Source organism: Melozone crissalis, unplaced genomic scaffold (assembly GCF_028551555.1).
Source record: "Melozone crissalis strain CALT ecotype California unplaced genomic scaffold, PUWL_Pcris_2 ptg000036l_1, whole genome shotgun sequence".
NCBI classification, from domain to species: domain Eukaryota; kingdom Metazoa; phylum Chordata; class Aves; order Passeriformes; family Passerellidae; genus Melozone; species Melozone crissalis.
In genome coordinates this window covers 20354039-20378160 of record NW_026535814.1, presented here as the reverse complement: position 1 = coordinate 20378160, position 24122 = coordinate 20354039, and the positions used below count along the sequence as shown (strand labels likewise).

Genomic DNA, 24122 nt, shown 5'->3' with positions numbered 1-24122 from the left:
ACAATGAGCATTCTGGGAACTGCTCCTGCTCTCGCAGCACCACTGTGGGAAACCTGACCCCAAACAGATGCTTACAGGAATACACTGAGTGCTGCAGCAGCCTGGGTGGGGAGAGGAAAGCGACAAACCTCTGCCAGGGGTTTGTCATGCCAGGGCTGCTGTCATGCAGTGGTTGCTGTAGAGCACATGATGGGGTTGAGGCTGTGAATCCTTTACCCTGAGGCTGAAGGAGCAGCTGTGAAGGTTGCTAGGCTAGCAGTTAGTTCCCCTCTGTATTCGGAGGGGAATTTTAGAGGGGGACTGAAGAGGAAACTTTTGGAAAGGGCATGTGGTGGTAGGATAAGGAGGAAATTATTTTAAGCTGCAGGAGGGCAGAAAGGTTAGATATTAAGAAGAAATTCTTTACTATCAGGGTAGTGAGACCCTGGTTGCCCAGAGAAGCTGTGGCTGCCCCATCCCTGAAGTGTTGAGGCTCAGGCTGGATGGGGCTTGGAGACACCTGGGACAGGGGAAGGTCCCTGCCCATGGCAGGCAGTTGGAGCTGGGTGGTCTTCACTGTCCCTTCCAACCCAAACCATTCTATGGTTCCATGACTTTCCTTTCAGATTTTTTTCCTTTGAGGTCATTCCACAGTTTGCTTTGTGCCCAGCTCCTCTTCTCAATTAGTCTAGTTGTATCTTTAGAGTTAAGAAACTTTGCAAATCCTTCCTTTTTGCTGGTGCCAGCTGCCTGCAGATACCCAGCCCTGAAAATGGGAATAACACAATTCATCCCCTCCCTTCAGTAGTAGAGGCTCCAAGTCTTTCTGGTCAATGAAGGTCAAATCTTTCATGACACTAAGACTGCTCGTTCACAGGAATAACTTGTGGTAGTGGAGTTTGTGCTTTTCAGACAGATGGTCATCACAGCAGATGCTTATCTACTGCGAGCAGAGCTCTCACGGTCCCTCTTCTTGGGAAAATGGAGATTTAAAATGTGGCTGCCGTATGGTCTGGTCAAGTCCCTGCAAAGATAACAGAGATATAGAGCCCTCTAAAAATCTATTTTTGACTGTGGATATGGGCTATGTGTGAAGCCAATGTAGATTTTGAAAGGTCTAACAGGTGCTAATTATTCAAAGATAACTTACTTCTGTTTGTAAACCAGATGGCTTGACAAAAATGAGGACGATGGTCAGATTGTCCGAGAATTAGTGCCTGCTGGGGAGTCACCACTGCTGAAAAGTGAGTTTAGCTTGGAAAAAAGGTCTGGGTTTGAGTTGTACATGGATGTGTTGATTTGCTTTATTCTTTTTAATAATTCTTGTCAGTTCCCAGTAAACCTACTGGGTCTTTTTTGCCATTCTTATGCAAGAAGTTGCAGTAGGTCATGCTGAGAGAAATGACTCTGACTCTTAAATTCTAGTTTATAAATGGGAAAAGAACATAATTGCAACATTATATATGTAGAAAGAAAAGGTTTTTAAAGTTGTGATATGTTTAATAACTGCTTTCTTTTATATCTTTCCCTGAAGGATCTTGAATTGCCACTGTTGCAGAGTAAATGCCATCAAATAATGGCATTCTCTGAAGAAAATAACCAAAAATATTATATTGTCCTTTTCTGGAGAACCAGGGCTCCAATGCTACAATTTTCTTTAGAAAATGGTGCTTGCACAGTGCAGGTTGTTGTGTTTAAAAAAAATAAATAAAAAGAAGGTCAAAGTTATTGAATTAAATTGTTAAGTATAAAAATGGTGAAATAATCCCATTTGCCTAAGTGCAATTTTATGCCTTGGGTAATCATCTAACAGTGAGAGGGAGGCATAGAGAATGTTTTATGCTTACTAGTGTACCTATTGGATCTCTTCTTTTTTTGGTGAATAACTCCAAGGTGTGGCAGCTTCTCCAGCGTGTCCCTAAGATTCTGGATGCATGAATGGATGGCAAGGTCCTTTCTGTGCCTGTATCTGGAGCCTTCCTCCCCTGTCAGCTGCTAGAAGCCCATTGCCTGGCTGGGCACTGGCAGTGCCACTCACCTGTCTGTGTTTTGTGCATCAATCTTTCTCCAGATGTCAGTTATCACATCAGCGTGAAGACAGGAGATATCCCCGGTGCCAGCTCAGATTCCAGGGTTTTCATCAAACTCTACGGTGAAAAAGCAGACTCCAGCAAAGAGTTTCTCTTAGTCTCTGATAACGATCTAGGCAATTATTTTGAACGTAGTCGAGTGGATGAGTTTACTCTAGATATGATGGATATTGGAAAGGTAAGAGTCAATTGCAAGTGGCTCTATACTTTGTGCAAGTGCCTGAATTCAGGAGCAAAATAACACTCCATATTGAAGGCGATGAAAGAGCCTTTGACATTCACACTGGATATTAAGAGACACATTTTACATGGATTTTACACCAGTGTATTGTGTATGCTGGCAGGCGAGGAGTGTTTTAAGTCTGCAGTTAAATACATATATAAACTATTTACAAAAACATGGTGGGAGAGCACCGTGCCAGGGTATGGAGACTGTTTTACATTAAGCAAATTCCGTTGTGTTGGGTTTTTCCCTGCCCTCTGGGTTTTTGTGTGCTTTTTTCCAAAGATCAACCGAATTCTGATTGGGCACGATAACGTGGGTCTGCGGTCCGGCTGGTTCCTGGCCAGTGTCCAGATCACAGTTCCAGTCCAGGGAAGGCAGTACATGTTCCCCTGCAACCGCTGGCTGGACAAGGATGAGGCTGATGGCAGGGTGGAGGTGGAGGTCTACCCAAGTGAGATTTTGCCTATTGAGAAATGTAAGAGAACACGTGCTGCTTTGAAGCTAGGGCTAAATGTGTATTGCTCCCATCCTTCAGGGCAAGGTCACCACTGTCTTAGACATCAAAACCAAAATAATCACCATTCCTATGGGCTTATATTTGTGAGGAAAGTAAAATATTCTCCTCACCTCCTTTTCTGAAAAGAGGTGGAAAAACATTACAGAGATTTTCATCTCCATTTCCTGAGACCATGTGAAAAATTTACACCTGGGCAGCACAACACAGCACAAGACAATGTGCTTCTTCACTGCAATATCAGTGGGTTCTTCTTTTTTCTACATTTATCTGCCCCAGTCCTTATTTCTCTTTATGCACCAGCACATGTCCCGTCCTGTCTTTATTACCCTGTTTCCTGGAAAGGAGAAGCTGTTTGATAACTAAGTGCCAAATCCCTACTGGCCACTTGACTTTTATCAGTAGACCCATTTTATTTTAAGGCTGCAGTTAAAATTTGCTGTTGGGTCCTGAGTAAGAATGCTGTGGTTTTCCCCTGCTCTCTGTACCTCCCTCCCTTGCACTGTGCTAAGGAGATCATTCAACCATTCTATAGTTAGTCCTGAAATAAAATTCCCTTTTAAGGCCGTGTTTTGCACCCCCCTGACACTGGCTAACACTTGTAAAAGGAAAACTATTAGGTTAGTCCTCAGTGAAGAGTTCTGTTATCTCACATTTAATTTGGATAAGAGCAAATGGTCGGCTATGCGGACATTTGTTAAGACAAGGTAATTTAATTTTGAACCTGAGCCCCCAGGAATGTTGTTATCTGGGTTTCTCTGCTGATTTAATTGCTTTATTTTTGGAGCAGTGATAAACTATGAGGTGTCTGTAGTCACTGGAAACGTGCGAGCCGCAGGCACCAACGCCAACGTCTTCATGCAGATTTATGGCGAGACTGGCAAAACGGAATTGATCATCTTGGACAACAGATCCAACAACTTTGAAAGGGGAGCCACAGATATCTTCAAGGTATGATGGAGCCTGTCACTGCCACTTCTAAAAGGGGAGAGAAATTATCAGCCAAGTTGAGACATCAACAGAGTAACTGGCCCAACTACACCAAAAAAAAGACTTTTCAAGAAAATTGCAGGTCTGGCAGTGTCTACTGTCCTCTATCCATAGTTTTGGAAGGCTTTTTTACTAGCAAAGATGTCATTGAAATTTATTATCAAATAGCAGTATTTGTTTGTATATACTTTCAAAAGGATCTTAAAAGACTTCAGACTTTGGGCCTGGCAATAGCACATTGCCCAAACTTTGGGTGGTGTGTTATTGCAAATTCTCATTGTGTAGCTGGGGGAAAAAGAAAACACCTTTGTATGAGAATATAAGGAATCCCAGGTTTGCCTGTGGTCACACACACACCATTAAATACAGGTACAGATGTCAGCCCTGCAGAGGTTTGCAGCTGTAATTCCTGAAAATGTGTGAATACCCCATGGATTTTACAGTCCCTGTAACACTGTCCCAGCACACACTGCACAGCCCTGACACTCAAGGACTGTGTGCACAGCTCAGTCCTCCAGGTATCAGGATGGTCAGAATTCAGAGCTTTTTAAAAATTCAGGTTTATACTGCAGAGCCCACACCTCTTTCTGAGCAGCCCAGCAGCAAAGGGAGTGTTTAGAGGGGTGAGGAACCTCCAACAAAACTCTAGGGAGTGAGCCAGGACTTGGATAATCCAGCAAGATAATCCTGGGTTGATGAGGCTGCCCAGCAAGCATGGATCACAAAATGGTCAGGATCCTCTCCTTTGGGACCAATGTTCCCTTCTGCCTTGTTAGCTTGGGGTTTCTGCCCAGAGGAACCACGGTTTGCAGGACAGGAATGGTCCTGGCACCTGCCCTGATGTGGGATCAGAGCAAAGGCAGGGTGCTCTGTCAGAGCCACATCCTTCTGTGGGGAAGGACAGACCAACATCTGGACAGTGAAGCAGGGAGTGCAGGTGGGAGCAGGATTTAAGGCACATCTGCCACATGTGCTCACAGCAGTGCCTAAGTATTCCTGAGAATTTGCAGCCTCACAGAGGCTGGATCCATCTCAGCGCAGTTAAGCTTGCAAATAATTGCTGAAGCTGCCCTGAATCATCAAGACTGGGATATCCTTCCTGCTGTCAGTGGCCAAATGGAGGTGCCTTTGTCCACAGTTTCACCAGCTTTGTACTGTGTATTTTTGAGATCAGTTCACCTTCTCCTGCCTCATTTTCTTGCTTTACCGAATGGAGTTACTGATGTTTATCTATTTTTAATGAGTTTTTGGGGATTTGAAATGAATATTACCTTATAAATGTTTGCTTTTTAAAAACTCTATAATTTTAAGATTAGGTTTCTCTGATTTTAAAGGAAATAAGCTTTCTAAAATTTATGAGTAAGAGCTATTAGCCTATATAAGATTTATAATAAAGCCATATGTACAGTGTTCTGTTTACATAGCTTTACTTATATCCTCTCTCTGATATTTATTGCCAGATTTGAAAATTATGCCCATTTCTGTGATTTTTTTTTATAAGCATACAAGGCAGAAGCTCTAGAGCATTAATAAATAGATCGTCTATCTCTTTCACTATATGAATGTTTACAAAAAGACACAGGCAAAAATAAGATTGTGTGAGCTACGTGATAATAGGAAATGCCATCAGTCATGGACAAGGCATGCAGGATGATTACAGTAAATCTAAGAGTAAATCCGTGTTAGGATAGATACATTCTTTATGTCAGGACAGCGGGATCAATTTCAGTTTTCTGATAAGCATCTTGTGTGCAATTGATTTTGTTTTAATCTACAAAACGCTTCTAGACTAAAACCCTACATGCCAAGTGCCAGATTTCAGCCTGAAGCAAATGTTTGCAAGTTTTATAACATAAACACTGCATAACAGCATAAGCAATCATCAGAAACAAGTCATGGGCTGTTGAAGGATTGTGTGGAGTAAAATCTTCTATCCAACTTCATTAGGTAGTAATCCAGACAGATAATCTAAACCAAGAAGGTTTTGTGTCTGCTGTGCTGACTAGAGGGATGTAAATCTTCTTACTGATCAGCCTTCTGCCACTGAAGCACTGTAACCACCAGTGATTGTATCCTCTCTGCTTACCAGAACAGTGAGGAAATACTTCTCTAATTTTGCAGATGAGAAGGAGGGAGAAGGGCACTCCAAACCCACAGTCTGTGTCAGAGATCGTGTTATATGAGTTAACTGCCTTTTCACTACACCATTATTGCTTCTTGCTGGGTTCATATCCTGTGCTGAGTATGAAAGGCATCTTATTATTAATTTTCAAAATGACTCATGTGCTGAGAATCTGTAAAAACCTGGTGTGGTATTATCATATATTCATCTTTAGCAACAACACGGAGACAATACAGGTAAGGAGAGCAATGAGGAAGTAGGGAGCCCAATAAATATGGATTTAGCTCCTCTCCTCACCATGGCTGCTCTGAATGTCTCCAGCTTAATCCGTTCAGATGAGATTTGTTGATGGGAAGTATGAAATAGTAAAGCAGGATGGAAAGTGTAAACTTGCATTAGGAAATTGATTTTGTCCTTGCTTAGATATTTTGTGTGACGGAGGCCGTGCTTCTCCTTTTTAAGAATGCGCTTTATGAAATTAAGATTGTCTTCTATCCCTCTGGGTGCTGACTTTCCCTGGGTGGCAGAGAGAGGCTGCAGATGTTGGCAAGATTTACAAGATCCGGATAGGCCACGACGGGACAGGCATTGGGGATGGCTGGTTCCTGGAGAGCGTCACGCTGAAGCGCCTGGCCGCCAAAACAAAGGACTCTGATGAAGACACAAAGAAGAAGTCTGATGTGGAGAATGAGGAGATCAAGGAGGGAGAAGGAATGGATGTCTATACGTTTGTGGCACACCGCTGGCTGGCTAAGGACGAAGGGGATAAGGAGCTCGTGGTGGAGCTGGTGCCTGATGGAGAATCTGACCTGGAGGGTAAATAAATACCACAGGAAATCTGTAAGAGTGTCTGTGGGTGTGTGTGGGTGCGTGTATTCATCCAGCCTCTCCATGAAGGATGATAAACACACTTGGCATGCACTGGATCTGTGGTGGGTCAAGCTAGGGAGGAAGAGGATGGTGGGTAAACTAAGGCAGAGCACGGAGGAGACAGCCTGAAATTGGAATATCCTAAAGGACTTCCACAGGATTCATCAAAGGTCATCTGGATCAACAGTCCCAGAAGGTCCCACTGCAACTGAGGGTTTAGCAAGATGTAACTGCTGTTATGGCCAAGGTGAGGGGCTGGAGGAAGGCAGAGCTGCTCATGTTTTAATATAGATGCCAACAAACTTCAGGCAAACTCTTTCTGTGCTGGCATTTCAGGGGTTACATACTTTTGTGGTGAGCCACAGGTTTGATGAAATACGGCCATTTCTGGGGTCCTTCTGACCTGCCTTTGCTATTTTACTTGCAGAAAATACGTATGAAGTCCGCGTCCTCACTGGGACTGTGTGGGGGGCTGGGACAGATGCTAATGTCTTCCTGAGCATCTATGGCATGGAAAGAGGAGACACGGGTGAGCGCCAGCTGAAAAGGTCAAATAACCTCAACAAGTTTGAGAAAGGACAGGTAATGCATGAACTCCACTCACTCAAGCGAGAAGGAGCCTGGCAGGGCTCTCTCGGTTGGTGTGCTGGCCGTTCAATACACTTTCTTCTCACTTCTTTCAAAAATGCTTTATTTCTGAAATGTATTATATAAAGCAAAAGGCCTCAAAACATTTTACAGGGGAGATTCATTTGAATAATAAGCTGAACACCAATTCCATGTTGGAGCCACTTTCTGCGTCTGCTTCCTGTAAGCATTCTGGTAATAATGCTTCCTTTCAGGAATACTTAAAACTTACAAACTTTGAATTAATGTTGGACAGTATTTTTGGGGAAGTTCAAGCATGTAGATATTTAGATGCAAAAACTATTCTAAATGTTCTACCCAACCAGCCAGGGAATAAAAGCAATATTACACAGCGTGCTGTAATTACATTATAATCCAATCCAATTAAACATCATCTCTTGTATGTTGAGTATTTGCTATAAAAAGTTTATGAACAATTAACAAAAATCTACTGTTATAGCCAGGAGTTTTTCAAGGAGTAACTCTGAAGAACAAAAAATTATAGAAACAAAAAACAGCTGTGGAAAACTTGCAACCACAAAAAAAAGAGCCCTAAGGTTGTTAAATAAGCTGTTAGCTGTGATTTATGAGCTTGGCACTGGTGAAACTGCAACCTGCACATGGTTCTTCATTCAGTGGGAAGAGCTCCAAGCTGAAAATGTAATGCTCCTTACTCTGGGGAGTACAAACCCAAAGTCTACCAACATATTAATCACATTAAGATGTTTAAACTGTTATGATAACAAGGGCCATCCTGTCACACTAACACAGTTAATAAATGATCCTCTTGGTTGTGGTAAATGACAAAAGGAAGAAATTCTGAAATATTTGAAATAAAGCATATGGACTGTATTTTGGGGCTGTCCCATGCAGAGCCAGGAGCTGGACTCAGTAATCCTTGTGGATCCCTTCCAACTCTGGATATTGGAAGGTTCTACACAGAGGTGAGCAGGAGAATTTCCATGGAGTCAACATGGTTTTTGTCTGGTTCCAGATTCAATCTGTGGGAAAATGCTGAGCCTGAAAGGAATGATATTTAACAGAGAGGAGTTAAACTTACAGGAAGCTGAAAATGGGATGAGGTAAAGAGAGGAGTGAAGGGGGGAGCAGCTCCAGGGCTGTTACTGCCTCGCAGGAGCCAAACATGAGTGTGTTAATGGGAGACCTCAGAGCTCTGTAGTTATTTTTGTACATCCACACAAAGAGTACAAAGAGAACTTACAAATAGCTATGTTTTAATGGCAAAAAAGATGATTACCCTTGGCCATTTCTTTCCTTCTTTCTTGGAAACACAGCCATTTGCCTCTTGCCTCCTGTGCAGGTAGACTTGTTCACCATCAAAGCCATCGACCTGGGTGAGCTGAAGAAGCTGCGGATCCGCCACGATAACACTGGCACCAGGCCCAGCTGGTTCCTGGAGAGGGTGGAGATTACTGACCTCAAGGAGAGCACCACGTGAGGAGCCTGTTGTGCCCTTTTCATGGGGTCAGGAAAGGGGCTGTGTTCTCAGGGGCCTGCAGAGCCATGGGGAGGCAGAGGAGATGCAGGAGGGTCTTGTTGGAGCTCCTCAGGGAATCGCCATCCTTTGGGAGCCTCGTGGGCCCAGAGTATGGGGCCATTCTGGGGTCCCCATGGCGGGGTTTGCTGTCCCAGCACCTCTGTAATTTGAGAACCAGCAGTGTTTGGAAGGCAGCCTCAGCTTTTTTCTGTTTCTCCTCATGGGATGGGCTCATCTCTCCCTCCTGGAGCAGAGGCTGCACTCAAGATTTTCCCTTCTAGGCCTCACTTTGGAAGTCTCTGAGTTTTGTTTGCCCTTTCTACTTAATGCAAAGATCTGGGCCAAAAGCAAATTCTGATCTAAGCAAACTCTCATGATTTCCACAGACAGCTGGATAAGCAAAGAATAGGCTGTTCAAAACATGAAATATAGGCTTGCCTTTGAGCTGGAACTTGCTGGAAATCACACGCTTAAAAGTTGCACAATGCTCTGATGGGTGGGACCACTCTTCAGGACAAGATGGGTTCAGTCTTCATAAACATAAAATGCCTGGGAGTCTGGAGGTCCTTCAAGCTACTGAACTCTTTCTGGGAGTGAAATTAAAATGAATCAACCATGTGGGGCTGGCAGCCCAGAAACAGCACTTAGCAGTATGTGCTCCCTAACCTATTTATGGATTCAGCTCCCACAACACCAGATCTCAAGGATGAAAACACATGTATTGCTCAGCCTTGAGTAATCTTGTTGGGGTTTTTTTGTTTTTTCCTTCAAGTAGCCTCTGATCTGTGCTTGTTTATGTTTTTAAAGCCTGTGAAGTCCTGTGTAAGCACCGGGTGCTGCTGTCATTTTGTAGGTATTACTTTCCATGCCAGCGGTGGTTGGCAGTGGAGGAAGATGATGGTCAGATTGCCAGGGAGCTGGTCCCAGTGGATGAAGCATTTGTAAAGAAAGATTCGGAAAATGAGGGCCAGTCTCCTGCAACTTTGGGCCTGGAACAGAAAGGTGCAAAGTATATGTTGGCCTTGAATTTCTTCCAGTGTGGGGTTGGAAAGAAACCAGGTTGTTAGTGCTGCTGAGGGCATTAGCAGTGAGCAGTAGCAGTTACTCACTGTGCTGGGAGTAATTTTGCCCCAAAATGAAATTTTCAGTCTTGAATGAAGTGTCAAGTGCGTGTCAGACTGTGAGGAGTGGACCCTCCTCAGTTTTAGTTGCTTTAATCATCTTGCAAGATTGGACCCCAAGTGACAAAGCTTGGAAGATGGGTAATAGGTTCAGTCCTTGTTTTTGAACTGAAATGCATATTGGTTGCTAATATCTAAGGAATAAACCTCATTTATTTCACATCGTGGACTGTAATGGTTAAATGTTCCAACATAAAACTTAGCAGAGAGGAAACATACGCAGAGAAAGAGAAGGGACCTAAATTTGTCTCATTCTCCATCTTGCTGCTTGTGTCTGTTGTCCTCCAAAACAACTTTGCCTCATTTGTATATAAATTTGCATTGTAACCACAGAGCAGTGACACATTCCTGGGTCACTGAGACACACTCAGCAAGCTGCTGAGTGCCCAGCATTTTAACTTATTTCTTTTGGAAAGATATGTCCAGCTAGGGAGGAAGCATTCCATTTTGGAAATCTTGAGGTTAAAGCAGCTGTGAACACTGTATTAGACTTTTCCATGAGATTTTTTTATTAGTTTACTTTCTAGATGATGGAGCAGTAGAAACATCCCTACTAATGCTGTTCTGAAAGGTGTTCTTGTGAATATGAACTGTATATGTCAGTGTACACACTTTCCAGTATGTGTTATATGCACATGTATTATTTGATGCAAATGAAATAAAGGGGGGGGGGGGGGGGGTAGGTGGATTTTTTAATTGAAATATTGCAGTCAGAGGCAGCTTTGAGGAGGGTTAGAGGTTCCCAGGAAGCAAATGGGAAGGCTTGAGCACATTTCTTATCTGTAGATATGCAGGCAATGTGCTGAGTGACTGGGGCAGTAGGTTCTGGAACAAGACAACCCAGCTCACCTCAAGGGCTACCAGAGCATAGGACAGGAATTAGAGATTACAGCATGGCTGTGATCAGTCAAAACAAAACTCAAACCAAGCACACATTTATGCAAGGAAGAGTAGAGTTAACTCCTGGTTGGACATCACACTCTTAAATTAAGATATTTTATCTGGCAGCTAAATCCACTACATACTCAGTGAAAGTGAAAACGGGGGACAAGAAGAATGCTGGGACAGATGCCAACGTTTTCATCATACTCTATGGAAGTAAAGATGATACAGGTATGGCTTCAAATGATGGTAAAGGAAAGCAGCTCTCTGTCTGACACCTGAAAAGACAGGTCACGGTTTCTTTTCATTTCCCCAATACCCATTTCTCACTCCTTTTAGAGTGACTTTGTGTTCTCGCAGTCGGTGCTCACGTCGCGGTAACTTGGAGCACAGCACCAGCTGCTGTAAATCACTGCCAAGCTTTGCGATGCTGATTTGCACCAGCTGCTGGTCTAAAGGTTTTAATTTCAATTATAGAAACAGCACAGTTGACTGGGACTACATTATTGAGCAGTGAATGCACTGGATGATTTGCTTTCCTCAGCAATGAATCAGCATGCTCCTGAAACCCAACCCTCCTCTGCCTCTTTGAGTGGCCCAGAAGTATTTAATCAGCTGATGAGCAAATCCTCTTGGAAGCAGCTGAGCTATGTGTGCAGTGGCTGGGATGCCTGTGAGAGTGACAGGGAACTGATGGGTAGCACTGATTTCTTTAGCTGCGAGCACAGCACGACAACATCGTCCCTGTTGCACTGCCAGAGGATCATTCAAGGGAGGAATTCTGTATATTTTGGGTGTTGATACAGACTTGGGCTCAGAGGGAGGGACAAAGCTCAGATCTTGAGATGAAAAGCCAATTTTTGCATTTCAGCCCCTTCCCTCGTCCCACTGTTGACATTCCCAGAGGATTTGTTTCACATGCTGAACAATGTCCTTTTGCATCGCCACAACAGGGATAGTCAGCCTAAAGGCCTCCAAGTTTAACAAGAACAAATTTGAGCGTGGGAAGGTAGATGAGTTTACAGTGGAGTCTGTGGACATTGGAGACCTGAAAAAAATCAAGATAGGCCATGACAATAAAGGTAAGATAATCTGCTCTGTAATGCAGTGTTTCTAGTGCACAGAGTGCGTTGCTGTATAAAATAACCTGCCTCCAAGACCCCAAACGTAATTTACCTTTTGGTGACAGATCCTTGCTGTCACTTCGGCTGCTGCTGCTACTAACTTTGCTGCTGATTCCATTCCCATGTGACATTAGGAGCTCAGTGGTGCCAACTTGCAGCTTTGCATCCTCTCCCTCTGCAAGTCTTTATAGTTCTACAGCCACATCTTTAGTGAGATTTCACAGATACCACCAAACCCCATATTTTTTTTTATTACATGAGACCCATAGGCTTGTTTCACTTCTTTATTAAGTTTTTGGTGGTATTTTGATCATAAAGTCTTGGCTGCTTTTTAGACAGAATTCTGTGTATCTCCTACAAAGAAGGAAGGCAGTGGAGCTATGCATTGATCTCTTCCCCTATGGGTCATTAAATGACAGGTTTATTGATAACTGCTCTGTATTATTACAGAGGCCAATTGATAAAAGTGATGCAGTAATTAGCATTTCCACGTGCACATCTTTAGCCTGACACTTATAGAAATGTGAAGCATTTTACCTCAATCCTGGGCAATTTCATCCAATGATCTTTAAGCCATATATTCTACATTCCCTTTGGCAAGAGACAGAAATATTTATTTCTTGGCAGTCTGGCGTGCAGTGATTCAGCTGCTGTTGTCTGCAAAGGCTTGGTGGGTTATTCACTGTTATCTTTGCACCACAGGTAATTCAACTGGCTGGTTTCTGGAATGGGTGGAGATTGATGCCCCATCCCTGGGACAGTGCCTCAAGTTTCCCTGTGGCCGCTGGCTGGATAAATCCGAGGATGATGGAGCCATTGAGAGAATCATCTTCCCTGCAGAACTGCAGACAGTGGAGTACATCCCATGTGAGCAGAATGCCATTTCCCCAGGATACACCCGTCATTACAGAAGATTAAAATCTCACTATCTCATGCAGTTTTATAGGTTTCACCTCTCCCTCGAACTGGCTTTGGGAAATTTAAAAGTAGATCTCATGCCAGCTATTCAAATTACTACAAGAAGGTTCCACTGGGTGCTCTAGATTAACATTTACTGCATTTGCCAAATCAGAGAATAATTAGAAGTCATGTGGATGCTGATGATTGTCTTTTTCTTTCTATTTCCCCATCCCCTCCAAGTCCTCTGCTCATTCCAAGCTGTCTTTCTTGTCTCCAGTTTCCCTTTGATCTTGCTCCATTCTAATATTGCCATTTCTGGTGCCAAAGCAGACACTGTGGTCTTGCTTCCAAGTCTCAGTTCTTCCAGTGCCTTTGGCATTGCACACTCTTCTCTTGCTGAAAGACCCTCTTCCAGAGTTTCTTTAGTGTGGTGCTTTTCTAAAAGTGTTGCACCAGTCTGCCTTTTTTAGTGTTCTCCAATTTTTCCTTACTCTTCACTCCCCTCCAAATTAATTTTTTGGGTAAACACTACCCCTACTCAGCTCCTTCTAAGTATAAACTCAAGTCTGATATGGCAACTCAAACTCTTTAGTTCTGGAAACTTCTTTTCCTGCTTGCAGAGTACCGAGTATCAGACACCATGGTTTTCTTGAAATAAATGAAATATTTTGCTTACTTTTTAGCCCTCTCCCTTCTCATTGCTTCCCTTTCTTAAGCATCTTTGACAGTGTGCAGAGTTCAGCCCTGGGGCTGTATTTGACTTGTCCCTCTCTGATCTGCTTCATTTCAAGTGGCTGATGAATTTTGCTTACCGCCAGGGTACTGTCAGAACTGCCTTTTCCTAACATTGGGTTGGATGCCACAATGATGAGGGATGAGGTCTGACACCTGGGAGTTGATTGCCTGACAGGTTCTTCCCTGGTCATTCACAAGAAGAGCTAAAAAATTTCACACCGAGGCAGTTTCCCCTCTCATCCCCAGTGTATGCACTGAAGGTATCAAAAGCCTTATTGCCTGCAGTTCTTTATTTAGATATCAAAATTTAGAGCTGCCCAAACTCCCTTTCTCTGCCTCAGTTTCCTTTTTCACAAGTAGTTGTAGGAATAACCACAAGGAAGGCCATCAGCTGTTTTGCCTCCTTCTTTTTTGCTATGAAGACAGAGGTTCATGTTGAAGGTCCCTCACATGTTCAGATCCCTGCAGCCTGTAAGTTGAAATAATTTCTTCTCTGAAGATCTGCCATTGTCATGTCTTTGTCCTTCACCTATTCTTTGATCAAGGTATTTTTATTTCTCATGTCTAACCTTCTTTATCCAAACTCTCTGGAGCAGAAGAAAGGGCTCCCTTTGCTCCCTTCTGCACTTTCGTCAGTCCAATGGAAGACAAAATAAATTCACTGAATTGAAAGGGACCTTAAAGATCATCCCATTCCACCCCCTGCCATGGGCAGGGACACCTCCCACTATCCCAGGCTGCTCCAAGCCCCATCCAGCCTGGCCTTGGGCACTGCCAGGGATCCAGGGGCAGCCACAGCTGCTCTGGGCACCCTGGGCCAGGGCCTGCCCACCCTCCCAGCCAGCAATTCCTAATTCCCAATCTGCCAAAATCTGTGCCTGCCCTCTGGCAGTGGGAGCCATTGCCTGGCTGCTGTCCCTGCCTGCCTTGTCCCCAGGGGCTGTGCAGCTCTCCTGGAGCCCCTGCAGGCCCTGGCAGGGGCTCTGAGGTGTCCCTGGAGCTTCTCTGGTGCAGCTGAGCAGCCCCAGCTGTGCCAGGCTGGCTCCAGAGCTCAAGCTCTTGGAGCATCTCCATCGTCTCCTCTGGACTCCCTCCAGCAGCTCCATGTCCTCTTTAAGGTGGGCACCCCAGAGCTGGATGCAGTGTTCCATTTCTTTGTATCAGAAAAAATAAATTGATTAATAGATGAAGTGATACCTTTTACAAGAGTGACTGTACCTCAGAGACTCAATACATGCATCTCTTCTGTTTTTCCATGTTATCCCAATCAATACATATTTTGATGCAGATGTTGACTATATAATTTATTAATACTGAATATTTTAATGATGTAGGAGCTTCTGGCATGCTGTGCCTTTGAGCACATAGTTCGTGTTATCCTGATTTTTGTCAGCAGTCCACATCCAGCCTTTGGAAGCAGTCAGGACTCTCTGGCAAACATTTTGCACCAGGCCCGCTGTCAGCTTAGGCTTTTTCACCATTTGAACCATCCCCACTGTGCTGTTTACTACATTCTGGTTTCCTAGCAATTAACCTGTGGGTTTCAGTTTGCCAGAGGTAACTAAACTGGCTTGATTTGTTTTATGATGACTGGTGCCAGAATTGTTTCACGATGAAAACATGTCATCCACAGTCCAATTAAAATCATCCCTGTGGGGATACAGCTTTAAAAGTGCCATGTAAATGAATTGGGCATCTGACAGCTGAAAGTTGTGCTGTTGGTGACCTTGTTAGGGCGCTGCTTTGCTGATTCAGTTCTAAGCTGATGTTAATATTCAAGCAACAAGAGCAAGTGCTACAGCCTTCAGCAGAGAGGATAATTTTTAATTCATAATGCATAGTATGTGATTTTTGGTATGCAAGATTTTTTCCCCCCTCTTCTTACATTCTGGAGAAACTATTCCAGTTTACTTGCAGCACAGCAGAGCAGATTTCATTGGGTTGGGCAGGAAGAATATTGAGTATCTCCAGGATGACTCTCTGTAGAAGAAAACTTCTTCATCTGTGGCCTCCTGAGAGCTGTATTTAGAGAGCCTGAGCTTTTAATGGATGATTAGTGTCTTATATGGATAATCAGAGTTACTCCAACAGTAATAGAGGTGGTGCTGAGACTTCTCCCTACCCTAACAGAGATGCTGACTCTGAAACACAGTGCAAGCTGCTGTAATGTAAAGATCAAAAACTACTGAAGATGTGGCAGAGTAGGAGGGTGAGAATGACAAGCAGCTGACAAGACTGTAGTGAGGGATGGGAAAGAATGGAAGTTTTTTAGGGATGCATGGGAGAGAGATGGCCAGGAGCATATCGTGGCGTGGCAGAATCCTGGTGATTGAAGGCTGTGCCTGTGGGCAGTGGGACTGAGGGAAAGCCTCTTCCTGAGGCAGGAGAGGTCCCTGCAGAGCTGTTTAGTGATGCCCAAGCCTTACCTGGTGCTTTGATTTCAGAAAGGATTTAAAGGAGTTTGGGACAGGATGCAGTTTGGGACAGGATACAGTTTGGCACACCTGACACCACATGTGCTCATGACAGTGGAGTGTCTGAATTGCCATCATGGTTATTTGATCATGGATTTAGGGAGTGATTCAGCTAATCCCAAGGAAAGTGCCTTCGTTCCTTGATTAAGTGTTTCTGTGCTTTATTGACTTTATTGCTGACATCTGGAGATGCACACACCTTGATGAGCAGGCATCTAAACCTATGTTTCTTACTCTGTGAGCTGAACACCATCTCACCTCGAAAACTGAGGATATATTCAGCAAGCCCATAGCACCAGGAGCAGAGCCCCTGGTCCCATATCCCTGGGTCAGCCTCATTCCTGAGCAAGTCTGAGTCATACTCCAGCAGGACTCAGGACTGAGAAGCTGTGAAGATAGAATAGAACAAAAGGAAGCAGCACATCCTGAGGTCATGGGACATTCTGGAGAAACTACAGGAAAAGAATAGGGGAGTATTTATGGTCTTGAACATTACTGTTCTGCATTCACCATGGTTCTGAGTTGTAATTTAACCTGTTTGCCTCAGAGTTTCAGGGAGGGTGGTACCAAGTGAAAAATGGAACAGAGGAATTATTAACTTTCTTGTGATGGATTTTTGTCATGTGTTTAATAATGGAAATATTAGTACTTTTTTATCAATAAGACTATCCTGAATATTTTTCACTGCCTCCAGTTGTCTTAACTTCATCCATCTTCTTAAATGCTCAACAATTTGCAAATTCATGTTTTGCTTTAACTCTTGAGCTGTTGAAATAAATCTTGTTTCAGTAACTTTGGATGGCAAGTATACTGAATGTCATATGATTAACCTAAAAACTCATTACATCAGCTCATATCAAGGTCAATTTGCTTTATAAAGAAAAGTAATTTCCTTATGAAAGGGAATTCCTTTGTATTCTCATAGGATGGACCAACTTGATAATTTAACTGACCGCAAGTGTATGATTGGTACCTTCTCCTCTTTCACTGTTGAGATTTATAACTCATTTTTTGTTTCACTAATTTTTTTTTCCTTAGGGGCATTGCTATGCTGGCTCCTAACTCCTTTTGGCTTGTTTCTGTTTTCTATCATTTCCTAAACCAGTTGTTCCTTACGAGATCACAGTGTACACCAGTGATATTTTTGGAGCTGGCACGGATGCAGATGTGTTCATTGTTCTTTATGGAAGTGATGGGATTTGCACTCAGCAAAAATCCCTGTGCCTCAACAAGAGAGAGCAAAGGATGTATTTTGAAAGGAATTCAGTGAATCAGTTCATCGTGGAGGTAAGATTGAAGCATGGGGGGCATTGGGGAGCATGCAGTGGTCAGGAATAGACACCCTCAGTCCTCTCTATTCTTGTACTGTGAAACCATCAAATTTATCTAATCAACAGAAAGTGCTTTAATAATGCCTGAGATGAGTCTTGCAAAGATATGGGAGGTCACAAAATCAGGAAGGTCATGTCAGCCCCTGCCTCTTCCTCCTCCTCACCTCCATTGGCACCAAGGATGAGTTTCCAGGCTCAGGAAGAGCCAGAGGTCGTTTCCAAAATGACAGTGAGAGTGGAAATCCTGACCAGGATGTGTCACCACTGCTCTGCTCCTCACTGGTCTCACCCAGCTCGGTCACTGCTGCTCTGCTCTGGGCTGGGGCAGCCTCACCTCGAGTGCTGAGGGCACTTTTGGGTGCCACAATATAAAAAAAGTCAATAAACTGTTAGAGAGCATCCAAAGAAAGCCACAGGGAGGTGATGGGCCTTGAGGGGAAGCTGTGTGAGGAGCAGCTGAGGGCAGTGGGTCTGCTCAGCTGGAGGAGAGGAGACTGAGAGGAGAATCCATCACAATTCAAATTTCCTCATGAGGGGAAGAGGAAGGGCAGACACTGATCCCTGCACTCTCATGGGCAGACAGGACTGAGGAAACAGCATGAAGGGGAAGTTGAGGTTGGATATCAGGGAAAGGCTCTTCCCCCAGAGGGTGCTGGCACTGCCCAGGCTCCCCAGGGATGGGCACAGCCCCGAGGCTGCCAGAGCTCCAGGAGGGTTTGGACAGCGCTGCCAGGGATGCCCAGGGTGGGATTGTTGGGGGTCTGTGCAGGGCAGGAGCTGGACTGATGATCATTGTGGGTCCCTGTGATTCTGTGATTCTCTTGCAATTTGCAATACTTAAAAGCATAATGCTTTTCCTTCTGTATCCTCAGGCAGAGAAATCATTTCTTTACTGTAGACAATGTGATTTTTGAATACCCGGGCTAACTTTTTGAAAGATCTTACCAAGTATTTCCTGAAGTGTTTGCACAACTGTATGCAAATAGTAAACCAGTGTACATGAAAGAGTGAGCTCATTTACATCCACAGTGTTAAGCAATTCCTATTCACAGTATATTCCTATTGCTGAGGATTTGTTAGAGGCAAAAAACACAGCCAGACCTGCTCTGGCTTATCCTGTTGATGCTGCTCCATGCCCTTCCCTTCCCTTCTTCCTTGCTACAGCACCAACGCTGACTTCACAGAGGCTTTTACATCTTCTCTCTATTTTGAGTCTGGTTTGTTTTTGTAATTGAAGGGAAATTTTAAACCAATTCTTAAAATACTTGCAGCCCACATTGTTGTTGCATGTCATGAATCATAAAATAAATCCCCAGTGTGATTCCTTTAAAACAAAGAATAAGACTTATTTCAGTGGAGTTTCCACACAATTTTTCATAGTAGAGGTTGCATTAATCCACAGGTATAAATCTTAAACCGAGTGTTCTGCTTAAGTCTTTATTACATAAGATTTATTTCAATTTTGGTGGAATCTGAAGCATCAGTACTTTTCTTAGATTAAGTGAGAGAAAATGCAGTGTGTTCTACCGATTTATAACATCACATTAACCTGTCCCCAAACTTCATTCTCACTTCACCAGTTCCTCTTTCTGCAGGAGATGGGAACAAAGCAAAATATATTTTTCTTTCACCTGCTTGTGTAGGGCCATAATTTGGAGTTCAACAGACCTTGAAAACAATTTGGGGGGTTTCAGAAAACACAAACTGGGAATTGTCTGTTTGCTTTGTGGTTCTACCTCCCTCTATCATTTTGTATTTTGCAAAAGAGGCACGAAAGATTAGAGACTGCTCTTTGCTATGCTTCCAAGTGATGATTTGCTGGAGATGCCTAGAGCAGGGCAAAGCCCACTTCTTCGTTAACATGGATCTTGACTGCTCAAGCATCATTTTATTGCTACGTATTGATTAAAAGTCTCAGTGAAAGATGAGTATTTGGACAGGACAAAAGAGGAAAAATAATTTTTCCCTAATGCATACTTGTGTGTATGTGTGTGAGTTTTAGAAATGAGTTTGGATAGTTTAATTATTTTGTGGTGAATCTTATGCTGTCTGAAGTCGGAGCAGGGCTGCTGGAGTCAAACCCAGTTTGTTCAGAGTGTGGATTCCTTGGGTAGTGCAGACCTACTGACCTATGGAGCCTTCTAAAACTATTGCTTTTTTTGCTTCTGTATGGCTGGGGAGAGAAGGAAGCAGTCTCCAGTGATGCAAATGGATATGCTCCATTTTCTATCCAAGAAAATCAGACTCTGAGGCCCCAAGGACAGAAGGACAGCTCAGTGTTCTACATGCAAAGGTCTGAAGCCAGCCTGAGGTATTTGAAGGCCAGCTACACAAAAGTTTGCACTGGAATAACCAAAAGCTAATACTTAGGAGCAAATCTCAATTTTTCCTGTTCAAGCCTTTGAAAGGGAAGTGAGTTAAAAGTAATGCAGTAGTAACAAATTACTCAATTAATAAGGTGAGGCATAAAAACCCAGTAGCAACTTCACAAGATAATCAACCTGTTGGCTTTCTCAGAATGGCATTGGGATTCTGTGGCAGAAGAGGAAAGATACTATAAAATGCCAGGCTGTTTGTAGAGTACTTAAACCTCAAAGTTATTCTTCCAGTATTAAAAGAATACACACAAGTGTTTAAAAAAGAAAGTGATTTAAAAATAGCAGTTTAAGATGCAGCTGCATTCCAGTTTCATAGAATCACAGAATCAATTAGGAAAAGACTTCTGAGATCATCAGGTCTGGCCTGGTCACCAGAGCAGAGCACTGAGGGCCACATCCCCTCATTCCTTTAATGCCTTCAGGGACAGTGGCTATACCACCTCCCTGGGCAGTCCATTTCAATGTCTAATCATCCTTTCTGTGATAAATTTCTTCCAAATGTCCACACTAAACCTCCCCACAGCCTAGGACTGTGTCCTCGTCCTGTCCCTGTTCCCTGGGAGCACAGCCCGACCCCCCCCGGCTGTCCCCTCCTGTCAGGAGCTGTGCAGAGCCACAAGGGCCCCCCTGAGCCTCCTTTGCTCCAGGCTCAGCCCCTTCCCAGCTCCCTCAGCCTCTCCTGGGGCTCCAGCCCCTTCCCCAGCTCCGTTCCCTGCCCCGGACTGTGGTATTGCACTAAACAGTTATTTAGTTGGTTGCACTGAGTGTTGGGAAAATATGTTATTGGGTCACGTAGATGGTATATCCCCCCTCACATGGTTCCTCCCTCACCCCCCTGGTCTCTGTACCCCTGGTGGTCTGCCCCACGGGTGGTCCCTCCCCTCGCCCCTCCCCAGTGTTATCCCATCGCTCCAGCCCCTCAGTGTCCTCGTTGAATTGAGGGATCCAGAACTGGGTGCAGCGCTCGAGGTGCTGCCTCACCAGTGCCAGGTACAAGGACGATTTCCAAGCAGTTGCCTTCATTCCCACTCATGCAGAGAAGCCTGAGATGAAGGATTGCTGCTGTGCAGCCAGGCCTTTCTCATAGGGTGGGTGATTTGTGCAGAGCTAGGTTCTCTCCATTTTGGAGCAGAAGTCCAGGGAAAACTTTTAGCCAAAATGCAAATTAGGGCATAACTCCAGAGGAGGCCACGGAGCTGCTGCCAGGGCTGGAGCCCCTCTGCTCTGGAGCCAGCCTGGCACAGCTGGGGCTGTTCAGCTGCACAAGAGAAGCTCCAGGGACACCTCAGAGCCCCTGCCAGGGCCTAAAAGGGACTTAATAAAAGAGGGTGAGGGGCTTTTTATATAGGCAGATAGAACAAGGGTCAATGGTAAGAAACTGACAGAGGGTAGGGTTAGATGGGATATTAGGAAGGAATTCTGCCCTGTGAGGGTGATGGAGCCCTGGCACAGGTTTTGCAGAGAAGCTGTGGTTGCTCCATCCCTGGAAGTGTTCAAGGATAAGGTTTGGAACCCCCTGGTCTAATGGAAGGTGTCCCTGCCCATGGTAGGAGGGTGGAACTGACTGATCTTTATGAACCAAACCTATTCTAGGACTTTATTTTATAATTCTACATTATATCAGCACTAACATTTTCTCCCCTGGGACTTCAAACAGCCTAGAAAAAGATGAAATAAAGTAGAGAAGTGGTGTCTGAAAAGCCACCAGTTGTTCACACTCTAATATTTCCCTTTTTAAAATTTTTTTGGGGTTCTGCTTGTTTGGTTTTGTCTCGGGTTTGTTGTGTTGCTGAAATGGCTCCTGAGGTATTAAAGAGTCTTTTTTCCCAGCCCCGTGACTGAAGAAGAAGTCAGGATTCCTCAGCTCTGGTTCTCAAGGTTGTTTATTTTCTCTTATTTAATACATTCTCTTTCTGACCAGCTGAGGTCTGTCTGGCAGGTTGGGTTGAGACCCAGTGACCACCCTTGGGGTGGTGTTAGCATTTTATACTAAAAACTACGTGTACTTTATTTACAATAATTTTCCAATACCTATAACATATGTTAGACACTCTGTCTCTATTGTAAAGCAATCCAAAAGTACCACCATCACAGCAGAAGATGAGGACAAGAAGAAGAAAGACAGGACATGCTCAGATTCCTCCATCTTGCCTCTTGAACCCCTATTCTTAAAAACCCAAAATTTTACTTTTTCACCCTGTGATAAATTAACTATCATTCTACTCAAACCCTTGTGGCTTGTAACTCTTTCCACAAAGTTGGTAATTGTTTCCATGGGTTAAAATCAAAGGCACAGGTGTTTTTGACTCTGTGCCAAGGTCTCTGAGCCCCCAGCCAGGGTCTCGAGCAGTGAGAGGAATGTCCTGGGTTCCGACAGTTTTGGTGCTTGTTAGTTAGTTAGTTAGTTAGTTGGTTAGTTAGTTTGTTTGTTTGTTTGTTTGTTTGTTTCTCTGCAGCTGGAGGACGTTGGTGACATTATTGAAAAGATCCGCATCGGACACAACGGCGGAGGGCTGAACTCGGGGTGGCACTTGGACCGTGTGACGATCCGGCGGCTGCTGCCAAACGGGAAGGTAGGCTCTGAAATCCTTGCACATCCCCAGGAGCCACCATTTTCATCTCCCAGATTGCATCTCCTGTGTACAACGTGTGATTAACAGTGAAAAATGGCTCCCTGAAGAGAAATGCGCACTAAACTTGCTGGAGCCTGGGGATCTGGGGACAACAAATGCGTGTTATCATGTTTTGTTCTTCAAATGTTGATGATAAGGCTCTGAAATAATTACTTTTTTTGAGGCTTCGTGTTTTCATGTGTATTTCTGTTTTGAGGGATCACAGGGAAGGGAATGGAAAGTGGGCGTAGTATTTTAAAATAAAAAGTGTTGTTGCCAAACACGGACAAGGAACAATTTTGTCAGTCCCTTAATCCTGGAAGAAAGAAATGCTAGGAGCCAGTACAATTAGGGCGAGCAAAATGCCTCTCAGTGCAAATCTCTGAATCATGTTAAAAAATCAAGTTAGATGATAGGATTTTCTGCTGTTCATGTGAACAAGACTAACACAGTTCAGTCAGATTGGTCACCTTGGTCCTGTCCACATTAGAAAGTGTCCCTCAGTCCTGCTTTCAGATGCTGGCTGTAGCAACAGGGATGAATCTGGCTCTGGGGAGGTTCAAAAGAAAATCACCTCTTCAGGGCCAGCTCAGAATTGGAGCAGTAGCTGCATTGCAGAAGACCTGGACTCTTTCCCCTTATTCCAAAGGGATGTCAGCTTTTATCTCCCCTCAGGTCTGCCTGCTCCTCAGGTGACTCCTAATGCCAAGATCAGTCATGGTGATCCCACTTCTCATCTTGTTTCCTCCTTCAAAATTTACAGGATATGTTTTATTCTCTTTGCTACACAATCAACTCCCAGGTCTTCTTCCTTGAACCCTCCTCACCACAGAATTGTTTCTGGGATTGTTTAGGTTGAAAAAGAGCTCCAAGACCATCGAGTCCAAGCATTCCCCCAGCACTGCCAAGTCCACCACTGACCCATGTCCCTAAGTGCCACATCCACACAGCTTTTAAATCCCTCCAGGAATGGGGACTTCTCTACTGCCCTGGGAAGCTCTGCCAGGGCTGGACAACCCTTTCTGGGAAGAAATTTTTCCCAATATCCAGTGTAAATCTTCCTGGGTGCACCTTGAGGCTGTTTACTCCCCTGTTGTCCCTTGTTCCCCATGAGCAGAGCCTGATCTCCACCTGGCTCCAACCTCCTGTCAGGGAGTTGTGCAGAGTGAGAAAATCCCTCTTCTTCTCCCATTTCCCTCCTCCTGGACAAGCTTCTTCACAAGCCAATACCCTCGGATTGCTCCTCTTTATCACCTTTTTGACAATTTGACATTATCAGATTCTGTGTATTGCCTAACCCTTGCTTAGGTTAATGAACAGGTATACAGTGTTTTCAGAGATGTTGTTGGTCACAAGCCGGAGAAGATAAAGAGAGGGGCACCCAAATGTGTGGAAACCAAGGGAAAAGAGATTCCTGGGCTGCCTCTTTCTGCACTGGCCTTAAACTGAGCACTTTGGGAAGTGCCTGAGAGCTCTGAATTGGGTGCTCCTCAACCTGACGAGAGATGGTCTTGGGGCTGCACCCCCTCCTCAGCCACTGCAGCAGCCCTGAAGGGGCAGGTGGGGAGGAACCTGAGGAAGGAGGAAGG

General features: G+C 44.2%; 1 protein-coding gene across 1 annotated transcript in view; it reads left to right on the top strand.

Annotated features, from left to right (window-relative positions):
- Window positions 1-24122, top strand: part of LOXHD1 (lipoxygenase homology PLAT domains 1) — a 152712-nt gene that overhangs the window by 70549 nt on the left and 58041 nt on the right. Inside the window, exons 15-27 of the mRNA XM_054283407.1 lie at window positions 1147-1223; window positions 2051-2247; window positions 2578-2770; window positions 3600-3760; window positions 6449-6737; window positions 7219-7373; window positions 8740-8873; window positions 9770-9918; window positions 11106-11210; window positions 11933-12061; window positions 12806-12970; window positions 17318-17499; window positions 22378-22494. Of these exons, the coding sequence (XP_054139382.1) occupies window positions 1147-1223; window positions 2051-2247; window positions 2578-2770; window positions 3600-3760; window positions 6449-6737; window positions 7219-7373; window positions 8740-8873; window positions 9770-9918; window positions 11106-11210; window positions 11933-12061; window positions 12806-12970; window positions 17318-17499; window positions 22378-22494 (2053 nt within the window). The remainder of the gene's footprint in view (window positions 1-1146; window positions 1224-2050; window positions 2248-2577; window positions 2771-3599; window positions 3761-6448; window positions 6738-7218; window positions 7374-8739; window positions 8874-9769; window positions 9919-11105; window positions 11211-11932; window positions 12062-12805; window positions 12971-17317; window positions 17500-22377; window positions 22495-24122) is intronic.